The sequence below is a fragment of the Nicotiana tabacum genome, chromosome 15 (assembly GCF_000715075.1).
Source record: "Nicotiana tabacum cultivar K326 chromosome 15, ASM71507v2, whole genome shotgun sequence".
Taxonomy (NCBI): Eukaryota; Viridiplantae; Streptophyta; class Magnoliopsida; order Solanales; family Solanaceae; genus Nicotiana; species Nicotiana tabacum.
The window spans coordinates 76,285,672-76,306,007 of NC_134094.1; the positions used below are offsets into that span (position 1 = coordinate 76,285,672).

At 38.0% G+C, this 20,336-nt stretch overlaps 1 protein-coding gene across 1 annotated transcript; it reads left to right on the plus strand.

Annotated features, from left to right (window-relative positions):
• The first annotated feature begins 10,312 nt into the window (after positions 1 to 10,312).
• Positions 10,313 to 12,977, plus strand: LOC107816322 (putative carboxylesterase 11). The gene is made up of 2 exons (XM_016642018.2): positions 10,313 to 11,230; positions 12,176 to 12,977. The coding sequence occupies exons 1-2, from the start codon at positions 10,575 to 10,577 to the stop codon at positions 12,717 to 12,719; spliced, it is 1,200 nt and encodes a 399-aa protein (XP_016497504.1). The 5' UTR covers positions 10,313 to 10,574; the 3' UTR covers positions 12,720 to 12,977.
• Positions 12,978 to 20,336: the final 7,359 nt, after the last annotated feature.

Consider the following 20,336-nt stretch of genomic DNA (forward strand, 5'->3'; position numbering starts at 1 on the left):
ATCACAACATTACTTTAGTAAAGAATATATTAATCCTTGAAAACTAAGCAAACTGAAACATTGTTTAAAATGAATACTAGAACTATATTTAATCAAAACGAACTAACACTACATCATAAAAAAATAATACTAATTGATACTAATGACTACTACTCCTGTAAAAAAACTATGATTACTTGTTATTTATTCACTAGCTACTACGAATAGGTAAAAATAAAAATCAAATTACTCAACATCTTTAACCACGGATTCATCACCAATCAAGTGGTCTATTTTTCCATCAGGATGCTCAAAGAAGTCTGCCACATCCAATTGGGTGATGTCAAATTCATTGTCAGAGACAAAATTAATTTCAAGACCTTTATTCTTTAGAAATACTTGATAAAGCTCAACCAAATATCTTGGTGTACGATATATATTTGCCCAATGCCCTTTTCCACTGCCAACGATAGCATTCAGTTTCTGAACCCTTTGCTTTTGGCTTCTCATCTTTCCCTTTCTATTTTTGGTGGTTATTTTTCTTTGGGGGATAATTAACATCAGAAAAATTTCTTCCTTGGCCACGGCCACGACCACGACTTTTTCCACGCTTAGCATAATGGGAATACACCTCATTTACTTCGGGCAATGATGTAGACCCAGTAGGTCGATTATCATGATTTCTCATGAGAAACTCATTATTTCGTTCAGCCACAAGGAGAAGAGAAATCAACTCAGAGTACTTCTTGAAACCTTTCTCTTGATACTACTATTGCAGGACCATATTGGAAGCATGAAACATTGTAAACATTTTTTCAAGCATATCATAGTTAGTGATATTATCTCCATAGAGTTCCAATTTAGAAACAAACTTAAAGTCTTGGAGCCTCATATGAGCCCAATCATATCGTGCTTGTGAAAGTGTGACCAACTTTAGTTTGTCATATCTTTCCTTTAAGTCATTCCACAAAACAAGTGGATCTTGACTGTGAGATATCATAAAGTCTTGGATATATACTTTATTTTTATCTTTAAGGTGTCTTCAAGACCCATTGCATCTAAATGGATTTCAAATTCTATAGGTATGGCGCGAGGCGGGTCAAATTCCCAAAACAATGTTTCAGGCAAAGGTGGATTCACTCTCCTACAAGGTAATTGCAATATTGCACGAGACACTGTAAAATCGTGATTTTCGTTTGACTTGGAATTTGACCTCATAGAACCGTTCATTTCATGTCAGTTAAGAATAATACTTTAAATTTGCTTGTATAATCTAAGAAATGAAGCCTTTAAGCTTAGGGGTGTACATAAGCCGGGTTGGTTCGGATTTTTCAATTATCAAATCAAACCAAACTAACGAAGTCGAATTTTTCAATCTCGATTTTTCTCAGGTTTTTCGGTTTTTTTTTTCCGGATTTTCGGGTTTTTTCTAAGTAAAGTCTTCATAACACAAAATATGTAACTTGTGCTCCAAAATTTCTTTAGTCCTAGCAAGATACAACTATATATTATTTTTTCAAGTAAACTAACACAATACTATGAGATAAGTCATATCATTATACTAAAATATTCAATAACAAAGATAATAAAATTGCATGAAGCAAATATTGTTAATTAATATGCCATAGTGAAAATTAACATAATCTAAAAATACTATATATAGGTCATGCTAAAATAAGTATAGCTAATAAGTACGAATATTAATTACATAACTAAGCACTAAAAAAAAAAGATAAACTAAGTTATGCATTTTCATTATAAACCAATGTAAAACTAAAAAATAGATATCCAACAATATCGTCATTCCTAGTGTTAAGTTGAATATCTTTTGTTAGCATTAGTATTGATTTGAACTTTGTTTGAGTTACTACATTTATGGGCTATAAAATTTATTTACCATTCAAGGATGCTAAGTCCAAACTTGAAATAATATGTTAATAGATAAGACTGTGAAAAAGTTTAAGATATATTTATAAATTAAATTTTAATAAATATTTATATGTATAAAATATTTTTAAAAATTATACAAAAATATACTATCGGGTTAGTTTGGTTTCTATTTGACTTTTTTTTTTAGTTAAAACCAAACCAAACCAATTATGGTCAGATTCTTTTTCCAATACCAAACCAAATCACAATTGCGTTTTTTTCGAGTTTGACTTGGATTATCGATTTGGTGTGATTTATTGGTATTTTTTTTTTCAAGGACTAAAAAGTGACGCTCGGAACAGTTCAATGAGCTGAATAAAGAACTCTAGAGTCCGTTATTTATTACTCCTATTACTAATATTAAAGTCAAAGATCATTATATTTCTCCGTGTTAACTTATTTAAATAGTGGAACAGTGCGTGGTTGTGTGTAGTGAAAACCACCACAACAACAACCCAGTAAAATTTTACAATGGGGTATGAAGATGGTAGCGTATACGCAAACTTTATCTCTACCCCGAGGGAGTAGAAAGATTGTTTCCGATAGACCCTCGGCTCAAGAAGACGAAAAGAGACAATATATCAGTATCATCAACATAAAATCATAAAAATAATGACAGCATCAGAAAAATCAGAAAATAGATGAACAACAATAACAATAACCAGTAAATAAGATCCGGCGCAATGAAAATTTGGAGAATAGTGTGAACACAATATTAACCATTAGTAGTCAAAGACAAAACCCTATCAGACTAGCCTCACATCGCTACGAAGTAGAAAAATGCTCAACTACCTCCTAACCTACAACCCTAATGCTCGACCTCCACACCTTCCTATCAAGGGCAATGTCCCCAGAAATCTGAAGCCACGCCATGTCATATCTGATCACCTCTCCCCAATACTTCTTAGACTGCCCTCTACCTCTTGTCACGACCCAAAATCTCATCACAAGAGTTGTGATGTCACTTAGTCTCTAAGACTAGGTAAGCCGATTACTTATAACAATTAAGCCAGTTTAACAATGGTAATTTAGAACACAGTTTTATATAAATACCGAAACAAAAGCGAAATGAGTCTACGCGGCAATAATCATAACAACATCCTAAGACTAGGTAATACAAAGTCATGAAGTCTAGCTAAATACATGGAAATATCTCAAAGATCGAAATATAATACTGTTCAAATGACAAGATAACAGTACAATGAAAGGAAATGACTCCAAGGGACTGCGATGACCAAGCAGCTCTACCTTGAATCCTCGCGATCAATAAGCTAACTCTGCCCAAGTCCGATATCTCCAATACCTGGATTTGCATAAAAATGAGCAAAAGTGTAGCATGAGTATACCACGATCGGTACCCAATAAGTATCAAGACTAACCTTGGTGGAGTAGTGACGAGGTACAAGTCAAGACACCTACTAGTCAAAATAACATGTGCAATATACTTAGCTAATAATGAAAGCAGGAATCAGTAAATGGCATCACGAATCAACATACGATTTAAACATTTAAAGTAACATAACACCGTTAAAGTACCAGCCAGAACATATAAGGGAAATAGATGTCAACCAACAAGCAAGTCGTTCCAACACATGTCTCACAACGAATTACTCCAAGATACCTCATCTCATAACCATAAGTCACGAGTCTCAAACCACAGATCATATGCTTACGACACCTTGTTCCCACATGTCTAGTCACAATCGCATGGACAACCCACGTGCCAATATTCCAATCTGTCCGGCATGATCACAGGCTCACAATCACAATCCGCCCAGCATGGTCATAAGATCAATATCACAATCCGTCCGACATGGCCACGGCTCGATATCACAATCCGCATGGCATGGTCACAAGCTTAATATCAACATGAAAGTAGATAATACAAGAATACATGCGCATGATCAATAAATATTAAGTTTCATACACCTGAACCGGTATAAGTGGCATGCTACGGTGTATGCTTGTGCGAGTGTACTATTACAGCCCAAGTTAACAAGTAATATCAAAGACATCGAGTAGCTCATTGAAAGAAACAAAACAAGTCATGTATGTATGACTTACACAAGGAGAATCACACTAACACACGAATATCGTCAACATACTACCCCCAGGCCATCACACATCATCCCTGACATTGCCACCCTTATCTCTTCGATAGCTACCTGTATCACTCCGCCGTGACAATATCATTAGCCACCCGTATCACTCCGTATAATAGCCACCCTTATCACTCCGATAGCTACCTGTATCACTTTATATGATAGCCACCCTTATCGCTCCGCCCGGACAATAACACAATTGTCACCTGTTTCACTCCGCACAATCAACAACGGTGATATGCCCCCCTTATACCCCGCATAACAACAACGATGAGAAGCCATCCTTACGCTCCGCATAAAAATAACCAATTCATACAACAATTTACATGTGCAAACATCACAACAACATGACATATCAACTCGTATCACAAGTTCCTATAGGACACAACATTTCCATAAGAACCAACAATATCAATATTTCCACAACAAATAGCCCACATCTCAAACACAATGTATATAGAATCTCAATAACAACAAAATAAACGGGAAAGTAACTCAACTATGAACAACACTCCCTTTAAACTCAACTTCAATTAAAATAGATTAATGATTTTCAATAACTTCAACTTCAATTAATTTCTTAAGGATCAACTCGATGATGAAGGTATTTCCAAAAAATGGCAAACTTTGAATTCTAGTGTATGAAATAGGCTAACAATGAAAGAGATGGCACGAACTAGCAACTACGTCTAAATGCATGAGAATGACCCGGCAATAAAAAGATATCATGTAACAACAACTTCAATTAAGAGTAACTCAACAATAAAAAAAGTCACATAATAATAAAAGAGGTAACAATTTCAAATAAAGCATATAAGAGTAAACTTGAAAATTAAAGGATGTGACGTGTAACGACAACTTTAAATAAAGCATATGATAGTAAACATAAGGAATAAGAGATATAACATGTGCTAACAATTCCAAATAAATACATGAAAGAAGCCTAAGGGTCTAAACCGGTTAATTTTCACATATAAGCCCGAGTACGCACTCGTCACTTCGTGTACACAACTTCGACATAACACAAATAGCACAAAAAACTCAATCCTAAGGGGTAGCTCTCCCACACAAAGTTAGGCAAGATACTTACCTCAAATAAGCTAAATTAATACTCTAAAATGACCTTCTAATGTGAAACAAACCTCCGAACGGCTCAGATCTAGCCAAAATAACTCAATATCATAAATAAAAATTATAGAAAATAATTCCGGATAATAAAGCTTCGATCTTTAATGAAAACTAAAAAGTCAACCCCGGACCCGTACCTCGGAACTCGACAAAATTCACAAAAATCCAAATTTCTATTTCGATACGAGTCCAACCATACCAAAATTATCTATTTCCGACATCAAATCGGCCTTCGAATCCTCATTTTATATTTTTGAAAGTTTTTACTAAAATTCTCATTTTCTCCAATTCAAATCACTAATTTAATGATAAAAATAAATATGGAATCATGAAATATAGTCAAATGGAGGTAAAGAACACTTACCCCAATCCAAAGTGTGAAAATCTCCTTCAAAATCGTCCAAATCCGAGCTCCATAGCTCAAAATATGATAAAAATGACCAAGACTTCGACATAGAGTACTTTAAACACTGCTCCAGAGGTATCCTTCGCGATCGCGGTCACCAACCACACGATCTCGATTCAAAAATTTTCCAGCACATATTTTACCCTCCATTTCCCCGCGATCGCGATGAAAATTTCCATTACACTTCCCAAACTCTTTTCAGACGGCCTATAGTATATCAGCCATAACCTTTTGTACAAAACTCTAAATGACAAACGGTTTGATGTTCTGAAAACTAGACACAAAAAGCTATAACTTTTATTTTGGATCATCTCCAATTTTCTTATAGATTGCAAGATATAAGCTTCCAAAGTCAGTCCTATGATAGCATCATTTTCTTCTATGCGATCGCGATTCACAGTGCCCCAAACAACAATTTGCTCTTTGTGAACACGACCCAAAGTCCACGATCGCGATGCACACCCCTGTGGCAAAAAGCTAGCAACTAAAAATGTACTAGAAATGGTCTGAAACCACCCCGAAACTCACCCTAACCACTCAGGACCCCGCCCAAACATACCAACAAGTCCCATAATATAACGCAGACCGACTTAAGGCCTAAAATCACATTAAACAACATTAAAACTACGAATCGCACCTCAAATCAAACTTAATGAACTTATGAACTTTCAACTTCTACAGATCGCGCCGAATCATATCAAATCAACCTAGAATGACGTCAAATTTTGCATGCAAGTCCCAAATGATACAACAGAGCTATACCAACTCTCGGAATCGAAATTCTGACCCGATATTAACAAAGTCAAATCTCGGTAAAACCTCTCACCCTTCCAAACTTTTAACTTTCTAATTTTCGCCAAAATACATCAAATCAACCTACGGACTTCGAAATCCAAATCCGGACATACACCTAAGTCCAAATTCATCATACGAAGCTATTGGAATCATCAAAATACCATTCCGGAGTCGTCTACACAAAAGTAAAAGTCCGATCAACTTTAGCCACTTAAGCTTCTAAAAGAAGAATCATTCTTCCAAATTAATCCCGAATCATTCGAAAATCGAACCCGGCCACACACGCAACTCATGATACACAATCCAAAGTTGCTCGAAACCTTAAGCCACTAAATGGAATGCTAATTCTCAAAATAACCAATCGGGTCGTTACACCTCTTCTCGTACCTGCCAATGCCAACCGCTCATACCTTTTTACCGGGGCATCTGGGCTTCTCCTCCATACGTGCCCAAACCATCTGAGCCCCGCTTCCCTCATTTTGTCATCCATAGGACTCATGCCCACCTTCACCAAAATATCTTCATTCCTAATCTTATCCATCCTAGTGTGCCCGCACATCCACCTCAATGTCCTTATTTCTGCTACTTTCATCTTCTGGATATGTGAGTTCTTAACTGGACAACACTCAACCCCATACAACATGGCTGGTCTAACCACTGCTCTATAAAACTTACCTTTGAGTATCTGTGGCACTTTCTTGTCACACATGACTCCAGATACTAACCTCCATTTCATCCACCCCACCCCCATACAGTTTGTGACATCCTCGTCGATCTCCTCATCCCTTTTGGATAACCGACCTAAGGTACTTGAAACTGCCTTTCTTGGGGATGACTATGATTCAAGCCTCACTTCCATGCCCACTTCCCTCGGCTCGGTGCTGAACTTGCACTCTAGGTATTCCGTCTTTGTCCGACTCAACTTGAAACTTTTAGACTCAAGGGCATGTCTCCAAACCTCCAACCTATCGTTAAAGCTGCCTTGCACCTCATCAATCAGAACTATGTCATCAACGAATAAATATACCATGGCACCTCCCCTTGAATATGGCGTGTCAGTGTGTCCTTCACCTAAGTGCATATCCTTGGTGTAACCCCAAAACAACCGGAAAATGCTCCGAGTCGCCTCTCACTATCCTAACCCGAGTCTTAGTTCCATCATACATATCCTTAATCATCCTAATGTAGGAAGCAGTCACACCTTTAGCCTTCAGGCATCTCCAAAGAACCTCTTTAGGGACTTTGTCATATACTTTCTCTAGGTCAATAAACACCATGTACAGATCCTTCTTCCTATCCCTGTACTATTCCACCAACCTCCTAAAAATATGGATAGCTTCCGTAGTTGAACGATCCGGCATGAACCCGAACTGGTTGGCAGATATAGACACTGTCCTCATCACCCTCACTTCTACCACCCTCTCCCAAACTTTCACGGTATGACTTAGTAACTTGATACCCCTATAGTTGTTACAACTGTGGATATCACCTTTGTTCTGGTATAACGGTACCACCGTTCTCCACCTCCACTCATCCGGCATCCTCTTCGTCCTAAAAATAATATTAAACAACCCAGTCAACCACTCTAAACCTACTCTACCCACACCTCCAAAATTCTAACGGAATTTCATCTGGCCCGGTTGCTCTACCCCTACTCATCTTACGCATAGCCCCCACGACCTCCTCAACCTTAATACGTCTACAGTACATAAAGTCTCGGCGACTCTCGGAATTCCCCAATTCACCTAGCACAATGTCCCGATCCCCCTCTTCATTCAGAAGTCTATGAAAGTAAGTCTACCATCTTCGCTTAATCTGAGCCTCTCCCATTAATACTCTACCATCCTCGTTTTTGATGTACCTCACTTGGTCCAGCTCCTGAGCTTTCCTCTCTCTCACCTTGTCCAGCCGAAATAACTTCTTCTCCCTGCCTTTGTCCCCCAGTTCCTCGTACAGACGACCAAACGCTGCAGTCTTAGCCCGCCAACTTCGCCTCCTTCCTAGCTACCCTCTCCTCTCCTCCTCGCTAGTGCTCCCTACTAACTTCATGTACGCCGCCTTCTTCGCTTCCACTTTACCTTGGACCACTTCATTCCACCACCAGTTGCCTTTGTGCCCACCAGAGTAGCGCGACGAGACCCCTAACATTTCTTTCGCCGCTTCCCTTATACAGTCCGCCATCGTCGATCACTTAATGCTCGCGTCCCCACTACTCTTCCAGGCTCCCATAGCTGATAACCTTCCTCCCAACTCCTGAGCTTTATCCTTAGTTAGGGCACCCCACCTGATCCTTGGTCATCCTCGTATAAACCTCTTCTGGTCTCACCTGGTATAACCTTGCAATCCTCGCATAGCCCTCTATCACACCTCCTGAGAAAAAGATAATCAATCTGAGTCTTTGCCACCGTACTTTGGAAAGTAAACAAATGCTCCCCTCTCTTCGGAAAACTAGAGTTCGCAATCACCAGCTCAAATGCCTTATCAAAATCTAACAGCAAAGTACCTCCTTCGTTCCTATCCCCAAAACAGAAGTCGGCATGCACCTCGCCAAAGCCACCAACAGTGGACCCAATATGACCATTGAAATCGCCTCCTATAAATAACCTCTCAGTAGGCAGAATACTATGCACAATCTCATCCAACCCCTCCCAGAAGCGCCTTTTAACCTCCTCATCCAAGCCCGCTTGCGGTGCGTAAGCGCTAATGATATTTATGGTGCACTCTACAATCACTAACTTAATAGTCATTAATCTATCATTCACCTACCTAACCTTTACCACAGACTCTCTACGATCCATTTCCACCAAAATACCCACTCCATTCTTATCCTTTATGACTCCAGAGTACCACAGCTTATACCCGTCCACATCCCTCGCCTTCGCTCCTACCCATCTAGTCTCATGGACACACGCTATATTGGCATTCCTCTTCTGGAGAATCTTTGCCAACTCTATAGACATACCCGTCAATATTCCTATGTTCCATGAGTCAATTCTCAATCTATAGGCTCTTTTGTTCCCCTTACCTCCCTTGCCTCCCGTCCCACCCCCTGTCCCCACCCCTGCCCTCCCTGAGGACATGACCTTACTCTTCCATCCCAGACTACATCCACTATACCTACGACATACTAAGAAAAATCACTAACACAAAATAGGCAACATACCAAATTAGAAGAAAACAAGTTGTAACTACAGGCACACTAATAATATGATTAAACTAATGCGAACTAAAATGTCAACAATTTAACTAACACAAAGAAGAGAAACAGGAAAGCGGGAGGTACCAATTCCCGAGAATAAAACCTGAAAATTTGACTTGGTGCACACCCGAGGTCGCGAAAAACTGACGTACTTCCTTCCAACTCCCACTGGCCTTTGCAAACACCAACTAAGGCTGCTCCGCGCTGCTCGCTCGTACGCCTCACCCTCGTCGCCACGCCAACTGCCGTGGCTAACAACCTGAAAAATACACACCAACCATGAAGCCAATAGGGGGGCTGTCAACCTGCCCCACTGCACTGATGTTTAATTCTACGGCAGCCCGGGATGCCCAACTAAACGACGGGCAGATCGAAGAGAGAGAGAAAAAGCCGACGATGAAAACCGCATGGCATCAAATTGGCTTGAACTCAGGGGCGAAATTTGGTAGTAGGAAAGTGGTTCAATTGCATTCCTCATGTGAAAGAACTATAGGGTGTAAATGGAAAAAAGTAATTTAAAATAAATATTAGTATATACTTATAAATTATTGAATCCTGTTGATATTAGGGAGAATTATAGTAAAGTGGCAAAAGAGATTTAAAAAGTACTTTAGGTCATATTCAAATATGTGACATTGTAAATGTTTTTCTGAAATGTAAACTTTTCTATAAAAAAAATATTTATACAAGAATCACTTAAAAATTAATGACTACAAGTAGTTATCAAAATAATGTGGTAAATCCTCTTATGTTAATTGTATTATTATTATTATTATTATACACTAACGTGTAATCTCGGCCAAATTCAAATGATTCATGGCTGACGCCCACGCGTAGCAACCGCTCACCGAAGAATTCAAAACCATTAATGGAAGCTTCCGTAGCTGAAAAGTCCCATTTTCTCCGTCTTTTCCTTTGAACGAAACAAATTCCTCCACGGCGATGACCTCTTAATCTTCAACGCTTCCTTAATTCCTTCATTTTAAAATCTTAGTACTTCCTTCAAATTTCAATAGAGTATCTGTTAACGGAGAAAATGCCGAGCTTAATGGTGAAAGTTTATAGCGTACTGTTCAAGTACAACCTTAAACGCCGATTACAAACCTTAATCGAATCCTCAACTTCAGACCCTTTTAACGGTGTCGTTTCACGCGCTGATGAAACCACTGCCACTTGTAATCCTAGCTTCTCTAACGATGGGGTTGCAACTAAGGACCTTCATATTGATCCTTTGACAAATCTCTCCCTCAGAATTTTCCTCCCTCAATCCGCTCTAAGAAATTCGGTCTCCAGTGAAGGGGTTTATGGGGGTTATGTGCCAATTTATAAAAATGGGAACAGTTGCAAGAAATTGCCGGTGATTTTGCAGTTTCATGGTGGTGCATGGGTGAGTGGGGGGATTGATACAGTCTCTAATGACGTTTTCTGTAGGAAATTGGCGAAATCTTGTGATGTGATTGTGGTCTCAGTTGGGTATAGGCTGGCACCGGAGAGTCGGTATCCTGCTGCATTTGAAGATGGGGTTATGGCCATTAAATGGTTAGCTAAGCAAGCTAACTTGGCTGAATGTGGAAGGTCGAGTTTGGATAAATGGATTGGTAATGGGGAGAAGGGTAGTGGAAGGCGAATTGTTGATGGATTTGGAGCTTCTATGGTTGACCCTTGGTTAGCTGCTCATTTAGACTCTTCAAGGTATAAATTTCAGTTAATTACTAATTCTCGCGTTATACAATGTTGAAGCTTTTGGCATAGTGAATACCTGTTTTGATTGCTTTGTTTATTAATTTTAAATTTTATGCTTCATGGCGATTAAATGAGTACAACAACAACAACCCACTATAATTTCACTAGTGGGGTCTGGGGAGGGTAGTGTGTATGCAGACCTTACCCCTACCCTAGGGTAGAGAGGCTGTTTCCGATAGACCCTCGGCTCCCTCCCTCCAAGAAACTCACAACCTCTTGGTTGGAAGTGGAGGGTGCTCACCACTAGAGTAACTCACTCTTGTCGATTAAATGAGTACAGAATTTAAGAAAGACGGAGTACCCTTAAAAACTTGTGGCCTTAGATATGCACATTCTATGGCTGAAAGAACATTTTTCATAGAGAGTTTTCAAATATAAAAATATGCCGTTCTTGAGGGATACTTTTTATATGGAGAGCATCACCAGCTAATACTATGCAAACACATTGACCTTAGGCAAAACTGCTAATGGTTAACTATTTTTCCCACTTCTGTGTGCTTCTTATATTTGATCCATTGAGCTGTAAGCTAAACGGAGATGGTCTTGTGATGGTGTTTTAATTCTTCAGACCTAGGAAACGGAGAATTTTGAGGAGTCACATTAGAGTTTGAAGTGAGATGGTGTGATAAATTCATGTAAAACCATGGTCAAAAGGCTCTATGAAATCATAACTAAGGTATAGGATCCCTCTTCAAAACCTGCTTGTCAGCTCTCTTTTTAACATTCTCAGTTTATTAGGTGATCTTAAGAAGCACAAATGAAACTAAGTTACTTGCCTCCCAAACCTGTATATGTATATTTATTGTAGAATTTTTGTGAAAGATGGAAATGATCATGGCTTAAGGAGAAACGATACAAGAAGTTATTATAACTTGGTTCAATCTGATCTTCTAGGTGTGTCCTCCTTGGAGTAAGCTGTGGAGCCAATATCGCGAATTATGTTGCGCGATATGCTGTTGAGGCAGGAAAGCTTTTGGATCCTATAAAAGTAGTGGCTCAAGTTCTAATGTACCCTTTCTTCATTGGAGACATTCCTACGCATTCAGAGTTGAAACTAGCAAACTCATACCTCTACGATAAAGCTACATGCATTCTTGCTTGGAAACTTTTCCTCCCGGAAACAAATTTCAATCTGGACCATCTAGCTGCAAATCCTCTTGTACCAGGAAAAGATACACTCTTGAACTTAAAGCATATGCCACCAACACTTACAGTGGTTGCACAGCATGATTGGATGCGAGACAGGGCTATTGCATATTCAGAGGAGCTTCGAAGAGTGAACATTGATGCCCCTCTTCTTGATTACAAGGATTCTGTACATGACTTTGCTACTCTTAATGTGCTTCAGAAAACTCCTAAAGCTCAGGCTTGCTTAGAGGACATTTCAATATGGGTTAAAAAGTATATATCCCTCAGAGGCAATGAATTTTCATATTGAGTTCAGAATCAGAGAGAAAAAGACAAAGGCATTCCTGCTCTTAGGGTGTCTGCCAACTTCCTTTCATGACATATTTAGGCTGAGGTTTTTGTAGCAGTTTTTATCCCTGTTAGAAGTTAAGGGGTACATAGTTCATTTATTAATTCATGATCATTCTTTTGTATACCGTATGTAGTGATGTACATATAGCTTATACATCAGAGGGAACACTAAAATTGATGTAAATTTGTTCTCTATTGTAAATCCCTAGCGTTTCCCTTTATGGTTTCAGCTGCATAGGGAACCATTTGAAGAAAGGATTCAACTAAAATAAGGTATGTTACGTGCTACAACATCTTAAATACACTTATAGGGTGTGGTTAGTATGGAAAATGTCTTCCAATTTTGCCATGTTCGGTTGGACATGTTTGGAAAAACATTTTCTTCATGAAAACAAGTGTCGTAAGTGACAATTTACGCTGATTATGACGATCCACGAGAAGGTTATGTTGGTTAATCTGGAAAGATGAATAGTTGAGATGCAGCCGGGGTCAAGAATCAAAGATGTCATGTTCTTTGGACGCCCTACCATGTGAACTTTCTTGAATTTCATTGTGTGGTCAAATAGAGCTGCGGAGCTTAATCAGCTCAAGTTCGCTGAAAATAATACATCAGTCTTTGTTTAAATTAAAGAAGTAAATGGACAAGAAATTTTGTTTGACAAGTTACATTCTTTGCAGCCTTAATTTCCAGAATGTTTGAAATGATCAATCTTTCGAAATAACAGTAGCATTTCTTTTAGTTCTATGAAGTGTATGATTGAACAGATTATTTATTCATGGAACACCTTCACCTAATGGATTTTGCTGTTCTTTATTTCCTTTATTTCAAATTGTATGGGAAATACTTTTATCTTCTTCTATACGGCAAAAGGGCCAAAAAAATCCCATCAACTATGGGAGATAGAGCAAATTTACCTTATTTTGAATTTTGTCCCAAACATGCCTTTATTATTAAGTGGATTGGTTCAGATTTTCCCCTTAACTATACCAAACAGAATAAATTCACCCTCCGTTAACCTTTGGTCCCAAATATGCTCTTATCATGAGTAGATCGGCACCCTCAAAATTAACGAACTTTCAACTTCTTATTTTACCCATTAAAAATATATTTTTGTTATTAAGATGGAGCGCCACCTTGCAAAACAATAATCTTAACCCCAAAAATTTCTTGTAAAAAATTGCTTATCATATCCTTGTCTTTCTCATATATATTTTGTTTACTCTACTGAAAATGAACAACAATTAAACAGAACACCAATTCTAAAATTTCATTTATTTTTCATAGGAACATAAATAATTTTCAAGAATCCACATATAGTTGCAATTGTGTAGACAAGAGAGTATTGATCTCAAAAAGACAAAAACTATAACCGAGAAGACAATAGTTATCTTTCGAGCAAAAGAGAATATTTTGTGAATCTCTACTTTTGATATGTATTTTTGAAGAAAAAAATTACATATTCTTTTTTTTTCCCCTTCTTTTTATTCTCTCTCGTTGGTTTAGTAATAGAAGTCAAATAAAAATTTTGATAATAAAATAAAAGGGTTGATAAAAAAAAATACATTCTATTAGTTTTGAAGGGCAAATATGAGTTAGTCTGCTCTTGATAAGGTAATATTTGGGTTCAAATTCAAGCGAAGGATAAAACAAAACCCTTAATTTTGTAGTTTATATCTGGCTAGTATCTATCAATGCACAATATTACCGGATAGAAAAATACTAGAGGGGATCTTCTCCCATAGTTGAGGGGTAAATTTGAACTAATCCACTAATGATAAATATATTATTTGGGGCTAAATCCAAAATAAGGGTAAATTTACTTTATTTTCCATATTTGAGGGATATTTTTGGCCCTTTTTCATTTTGTGTATGGACATAATAATATTTTGAGTCACCAAACTCGTTATTATATCAATTACATTGTGTAAAAATTATAATCAAATATTTAAAATTGAATTGTTGATACACATATTTCAGCTGCTGCCAGTTCAGATGCTATGAAAGCACACGCCTAAGCCTATTTACGTGTTTGTTATTGCTAGTTTATAAATTTCAGTTGAGAAGAAAATTAGTTAAGCTCTAATTTTCAGCTTATGCATTTCCTTTCCATTTTCATTGATAAATAGGACAATTGTAATAGAGGAACACATATTTTGAATGACAATTGAACTCTGATCTCTCTCCTTCTCTATTCTCAGCTCGTCTTCTCTTCTCCTTTTCCTCTCCTCCTTCTCTTCTTCTTCGTAATTACTGTTACATTGCTTCTCGATACCAGAATTTGGTATCAATTGGCATCAGAGCTCGAAGACAATAGGACCACGTAGAGTTATCGATATTGTGACAGAAAATCAACCCATGGATTTGCAGGAGCAATATGAAGATCTTGCAGCTCGACAACTAGATCTAAGAGAAGAAATGAATCAGAAACTGTGGAAATTAAGAGAAGACTTGGACAAATGGCATGCTGAGCTGCTTCAGATGGTAAGTTCCCTCAAAAACTCATTCGATGACTTTCAATTAAGTCAGCAATCAAAGGACAATGCTTCTACTTCGACTGCTAGGGATAAGGTGCTACAATTTGGACAAAGCATCCTTGGTCCAAATCCTTATGGTGTTAATACAAATCAAGGTCATAATTTAATTTTTCCTCATTTTAATGGAGAAAATTTAAAACGCTAGTTGTATAGAATTGAACAATACTATTATGTTGATAACACTACTCTGAATCAGAGAGTGAGTTTAGTTGCAATGAATTTGGATGATGAGGCATTGGAATGCCATTAGTCTTACATGAAGTGTCGTGAATCAATTGAGCTTTCTAACTAGGATGAATATTTGGCTGCTTTGGTTGAGACCTTTAGTGAAGAATTCTCTAATCCTATGTTAGAACTAAAGCAGTTGAGACGGACTTGATCAGTTAGGGAAGACCATTTTAGTTTTGCTCGACTCTTAGCTCAATGTGATTTATCTGTAAGCCAAGCCATCTCTTGTTTCATAGGTGGACTTAAGGATGAGTTGGTTAATCCTATGAAGATGCATGAGCCTCAGGCCCTATCTAAAACACATAGGTTAGCCAGATTAGCAGAAGCAACATTGGCTGCTAATGCTAGGGCACAAAGGTCTAACTCTGGAGATAACTCTTCTTTTGCTATGAAGAGGCCTAGTTATGACTCCGCACAGTCCAAACTACACCCTAGCAGTGTTGCTCCAGTACCTAAATTAACCCTACCTCCTCCTCGAGCTCTAGTTGCTCCTAAGAACAGAAAGACCATTTTCCCAACTAAAATGCAGGCTAAGAGAGCACAAGGATTATGCTACGTTTGTGATGACAAGTAAACTCCTGGGCGTAAGTGCACACTCCCTAAGCAATTATTTGTATTGGACTTGGAGTAAGGAGATGATGAAAGATCAGAAGAAGTAGTACCAAAGACAGATGGTGATGCTGCTAATGAGAAATAGTTTGTTATTGAAGAAGATCCTCCTATGATCTCATTGTGTGCACTGAGTGGCATACAAGGGGCACAAACTATACATGTGACTAGCTATAGCAACAAGAGGCCATTGCAAATTCTTTTGGATGGAGGAAGTACTCACAATTTCATAGATTGTGAGTCTGCCTAAAAGTCTAGGTTGTCAAGTTGCTCCCACTAAGGTTGGCTATGTCAGCCTTGGTAATAACTCCATGGAGGCCACTTCTGGGGTGGTGAGAGACTTTCAATGGATGTTGCAAGGCATAACCTACACTTTTGATCTCATTGTCTTTCCAGTAGGGAAATATGATCTGGTTTTGGGAGTATTGTGGATGAAAACCTTGGGGCCAGTTACCATGGATTATACATCCTTAACTATGTCCTTCACTTATCAGGGCACATTCCGTCTACTCAAAGGAGTATCTGAGGAGTGTAAGTTCTCGAGCACCAAGGCTATTAATAAAATGAATGGAGATGATGTCCAACTCTTTATGTTACAAGTACTATTTACTGAGCTTGCATTATAGTCAACCAATCAACTTAATGTACTGCACCTTCTTCAGGAGTTCCAAACTCCTACTGTCATTGAAGAACTCCTATCTCAGTACTATCAGGTGTTTGTAGAGCTTGCCACCTTACCTCCTCAAAGAGGTGCTTTTGATCACAGCATTCCATTGTAACCTGGGACTAAACCAATCAACATACGATCTTACGGATATTCCTCTATGAAGAAAGACATCATTGAAAAACTAGTCAAAGACATGCTGCAGCAAGGTGTAATTCAGTATAGCAACAATGATTTTGCATCACTTATGGTGTTGGTAGGCAAAAAAGATGGTTCCTGGAGATTATGTGTGGACTACAGGGAGTTGAATCAATGTACTATCAAAGACAAATTTCCTATTCCTATCATAGATGACTTATTGGATGAATTAGCTGGAGCAGTGGTATTCCTTGAAATTGATCTTCGATCAGGTTATCATCAAATAAGAATGGTGACCGCTGACATTCACAAAATAACCTTCAAGACTCACTTGGTCCATTATGAGTATTTGGTCATGCCATTTGGCTTAACCAATGCTCCTTCTACCTTTCAGTGGCTCATGAATCACCTATTTCATCACTTCCTAAGGAAATTTGTTATGCTCTTTTTTGATGATATTCTAATATATAGCAGGAATTTGCAGGATCATGCATTACACTTGCAGCAGGTGTTTGAGGTCATGGTGCATAACAGTCTGCTAGCTAAGCAATCTAAATGTGTCTTTGGAGTTGCAAGGGTGGAGTACTTAGGACACTTCATCTCTAGTGAAGGGGTATCTATAGATCCTAAGAAAATCATAGTTGTTAAACACTGGCCTACTCCAAACACTCAAACAACTGAGAGGCTTCCTAGGGCTGGTAGGGTATTACAGGAAATTTATCAAAGGATATGATCTCATCAGTCGACCACTCACTGAATTACTTCGGAAGGATAATTTCAAATGGTTTGAAAGTACTGCTTAGGCTTTCTCTGCACTGAAGCTAGCTTTAACAACTGCTCTAGTCCTAGCTCTGCCAGACTATTCTACTTCTTTTGTAGTAGAAACAGATGTCAGTAGAACATGCATTAGAGCTGTTCTAATGCATCATGGTCATCCTATTGTCACGACCCAAAACTACGTGACCGGCACCCGGAACACTACCCAATCCGAGCGAACTAAATTATGTGATGCACCCGAATCATATGCAAGAAAACCAATTTCACTGCGGAAGCTCCTTGAAAATCATATACATTTTCAAGTTTAATGATAAAATATTTTTCAATTCAAAATCACCCATGATGCCTTTCATGATAATAACAATGAGACTAAGTAAAATAAATATATTTTCATGTATGTCGTGTACAACCCCGTTACTAGAACCTTTCACAACTATCTATGAATCCTTTATACCAAAGAATAGAATTAAACACTTAGACTAATACACGACTAGCATAAATTAAGAAAACAACATGATAGCTACCACGAAAATAGGAGAGGTGCCTCACCATATACCTCAGGAAGAGATTCATCCTAACCTCGACCGCATGCCACATATCATACTTCATTCTGAAACATGTAAAGTAAGCAGAGCCCTAGAGGGGAGCCCCTAAGGGTGGAGTACACCACAACGGTACTCAATAAGTGTCATAGACTCTCTCTAACTAAGATGACCCAAAGTGTCATGTTTAAAATTTAAAAATTAATTATGTATCTTAAGACCTCAAAAAGTATTATTTATCACTCCTCGACTTGAGTGCACAATCCGTATAATTTTTTGGAAAGTTTTTATGTGAAAAATAGATTAAAATGTGAAATAGAGCGTTAAAACTCAACTGAGTTGACTTTGGTCAATATTTTGAGCAAACTAACTTGGATCAGTATTTTGATAGTTCCGGTAGGTCCGTATCATGATTTGGGGCTTGGGCGTATACCCGGAATTGAATTCGGAAGTCCCTAGCCCGAGATATGGAATTTTGATGAAAAATTAAAAGTTTAAAAGCTTAATGATTTTAAGAATTGACCGATGTTTGGTCTTGTTGACACCGGGTCCGTATTTTGGTTCCGGAGCCCGTTACAGGTCCACTATAATATTTATGACTTGTCTGTCAAATTTGGTGAGAAACAGAGTTGATTTGACGTGATTCAGATGTCCGGTTGTGATAATATAAGTTTTAAAATTTTCTTGAAAATTTCCTTTGATTTGGTGTCCGATTCGTAGTTCTAGGTGTTATTTTGGAGATTTGATCGCGCGAGCAAGTTCGTATGATATTTTAGGTCTTGGATGCATATTTGGTTTGGAGCTCGGGTTGATTTCGGGTGGTTAACAGATCAATTTTGGACTTGAGAAAACTGCAAAAATCTGTTTCTGGTTTCCTTCTTCGCGTTCGCGAGGGGAGTCTCGCATTTGCGAAGAGGAAATTTGGACTGGCACATTTTGTGATTTGCGTTCGCAACTAAGGGCACGCATTCGTGAAGGGTCGAGGTGCAAAGTTTCGTGTTCGCGATTGAAGCCTCGCATTCACAAAGGGAAAAAGGCTGGTCAGGAAAATTTGCCTTCGCGTTCGCGAAGGCCAGGCCAGGCAAGCTTCGCGTTCGCGAGGTAGCCCTCGCGTTCGCGAAGGGTAAAATTGTACAGCACAAAATTATGCTTCACGAACGCGAGGCACTTACCGCGTTCGCGAAGGGTAAAAGTCCGAGAAACAGAACTTAAGTTCTGGAAAATGGGATTCGTCCCATTTTCAAGCATTTTCCATTTTAAGCTCGGGTAAGGCGATTATTGGATAGTATTTACGGGAAAACATTGGGGTAAGTGTTCCTTATCATATATTGATTATATTTCATGATTCCATACTTATTTACATCATGAATCCGTGAATTTATGGAAGCAAAATTAGATTTTTATAAAATCTTTCAAAAACGAAAATTTAAGATTTGAAGGTCCATTTGACATCGGAATTGGATAATTTTTGTATGGATGAACTCGTAGCGGAACGGGTATTCGAATTTTGCGAGTTTTTTTGGGATTTGATATGTGGGTCCCATTGTCGAATATTATACTGCATTTCGGATTTTTATCCGAAAAATTAATAAATTCATATTGAATTAATTCCTATGATTCGTATTGAGTATATCGAATTGTTTGTGAATAGATTTGATGCTTTTGGAGACAAATTCAAAAGGGAAAGCTGTGGTCGAATAATTTATTGGAATTTGCAAATCAAGGTAAGTGTCGTGGATAACCTTGACTTGAGAAAATAGAACCCTTAAATTATTTGTTATGTGAAAAGCATGTGAATGACATATAGGCGAAGAGACGAGTGTCTATACGTCGTCAAATTAATTATTCGCATAATTATTTGAAAATCCTAAATTTATTTTAATACACAAACTAATTGTTATGATAATTGTTTCTCTCCTATTATTTGTCAAATATAAATTCTAAAATTCCTACAATAATTGCTACATCTACTTGAATTATGTGTCTTAATTTTTACTTGATATTTAGCATATTAAATATTAAATTACTTATTTTCTCCACGATTTTCACAATTAATTACTAATTGCCATTAATTGTTCATAAA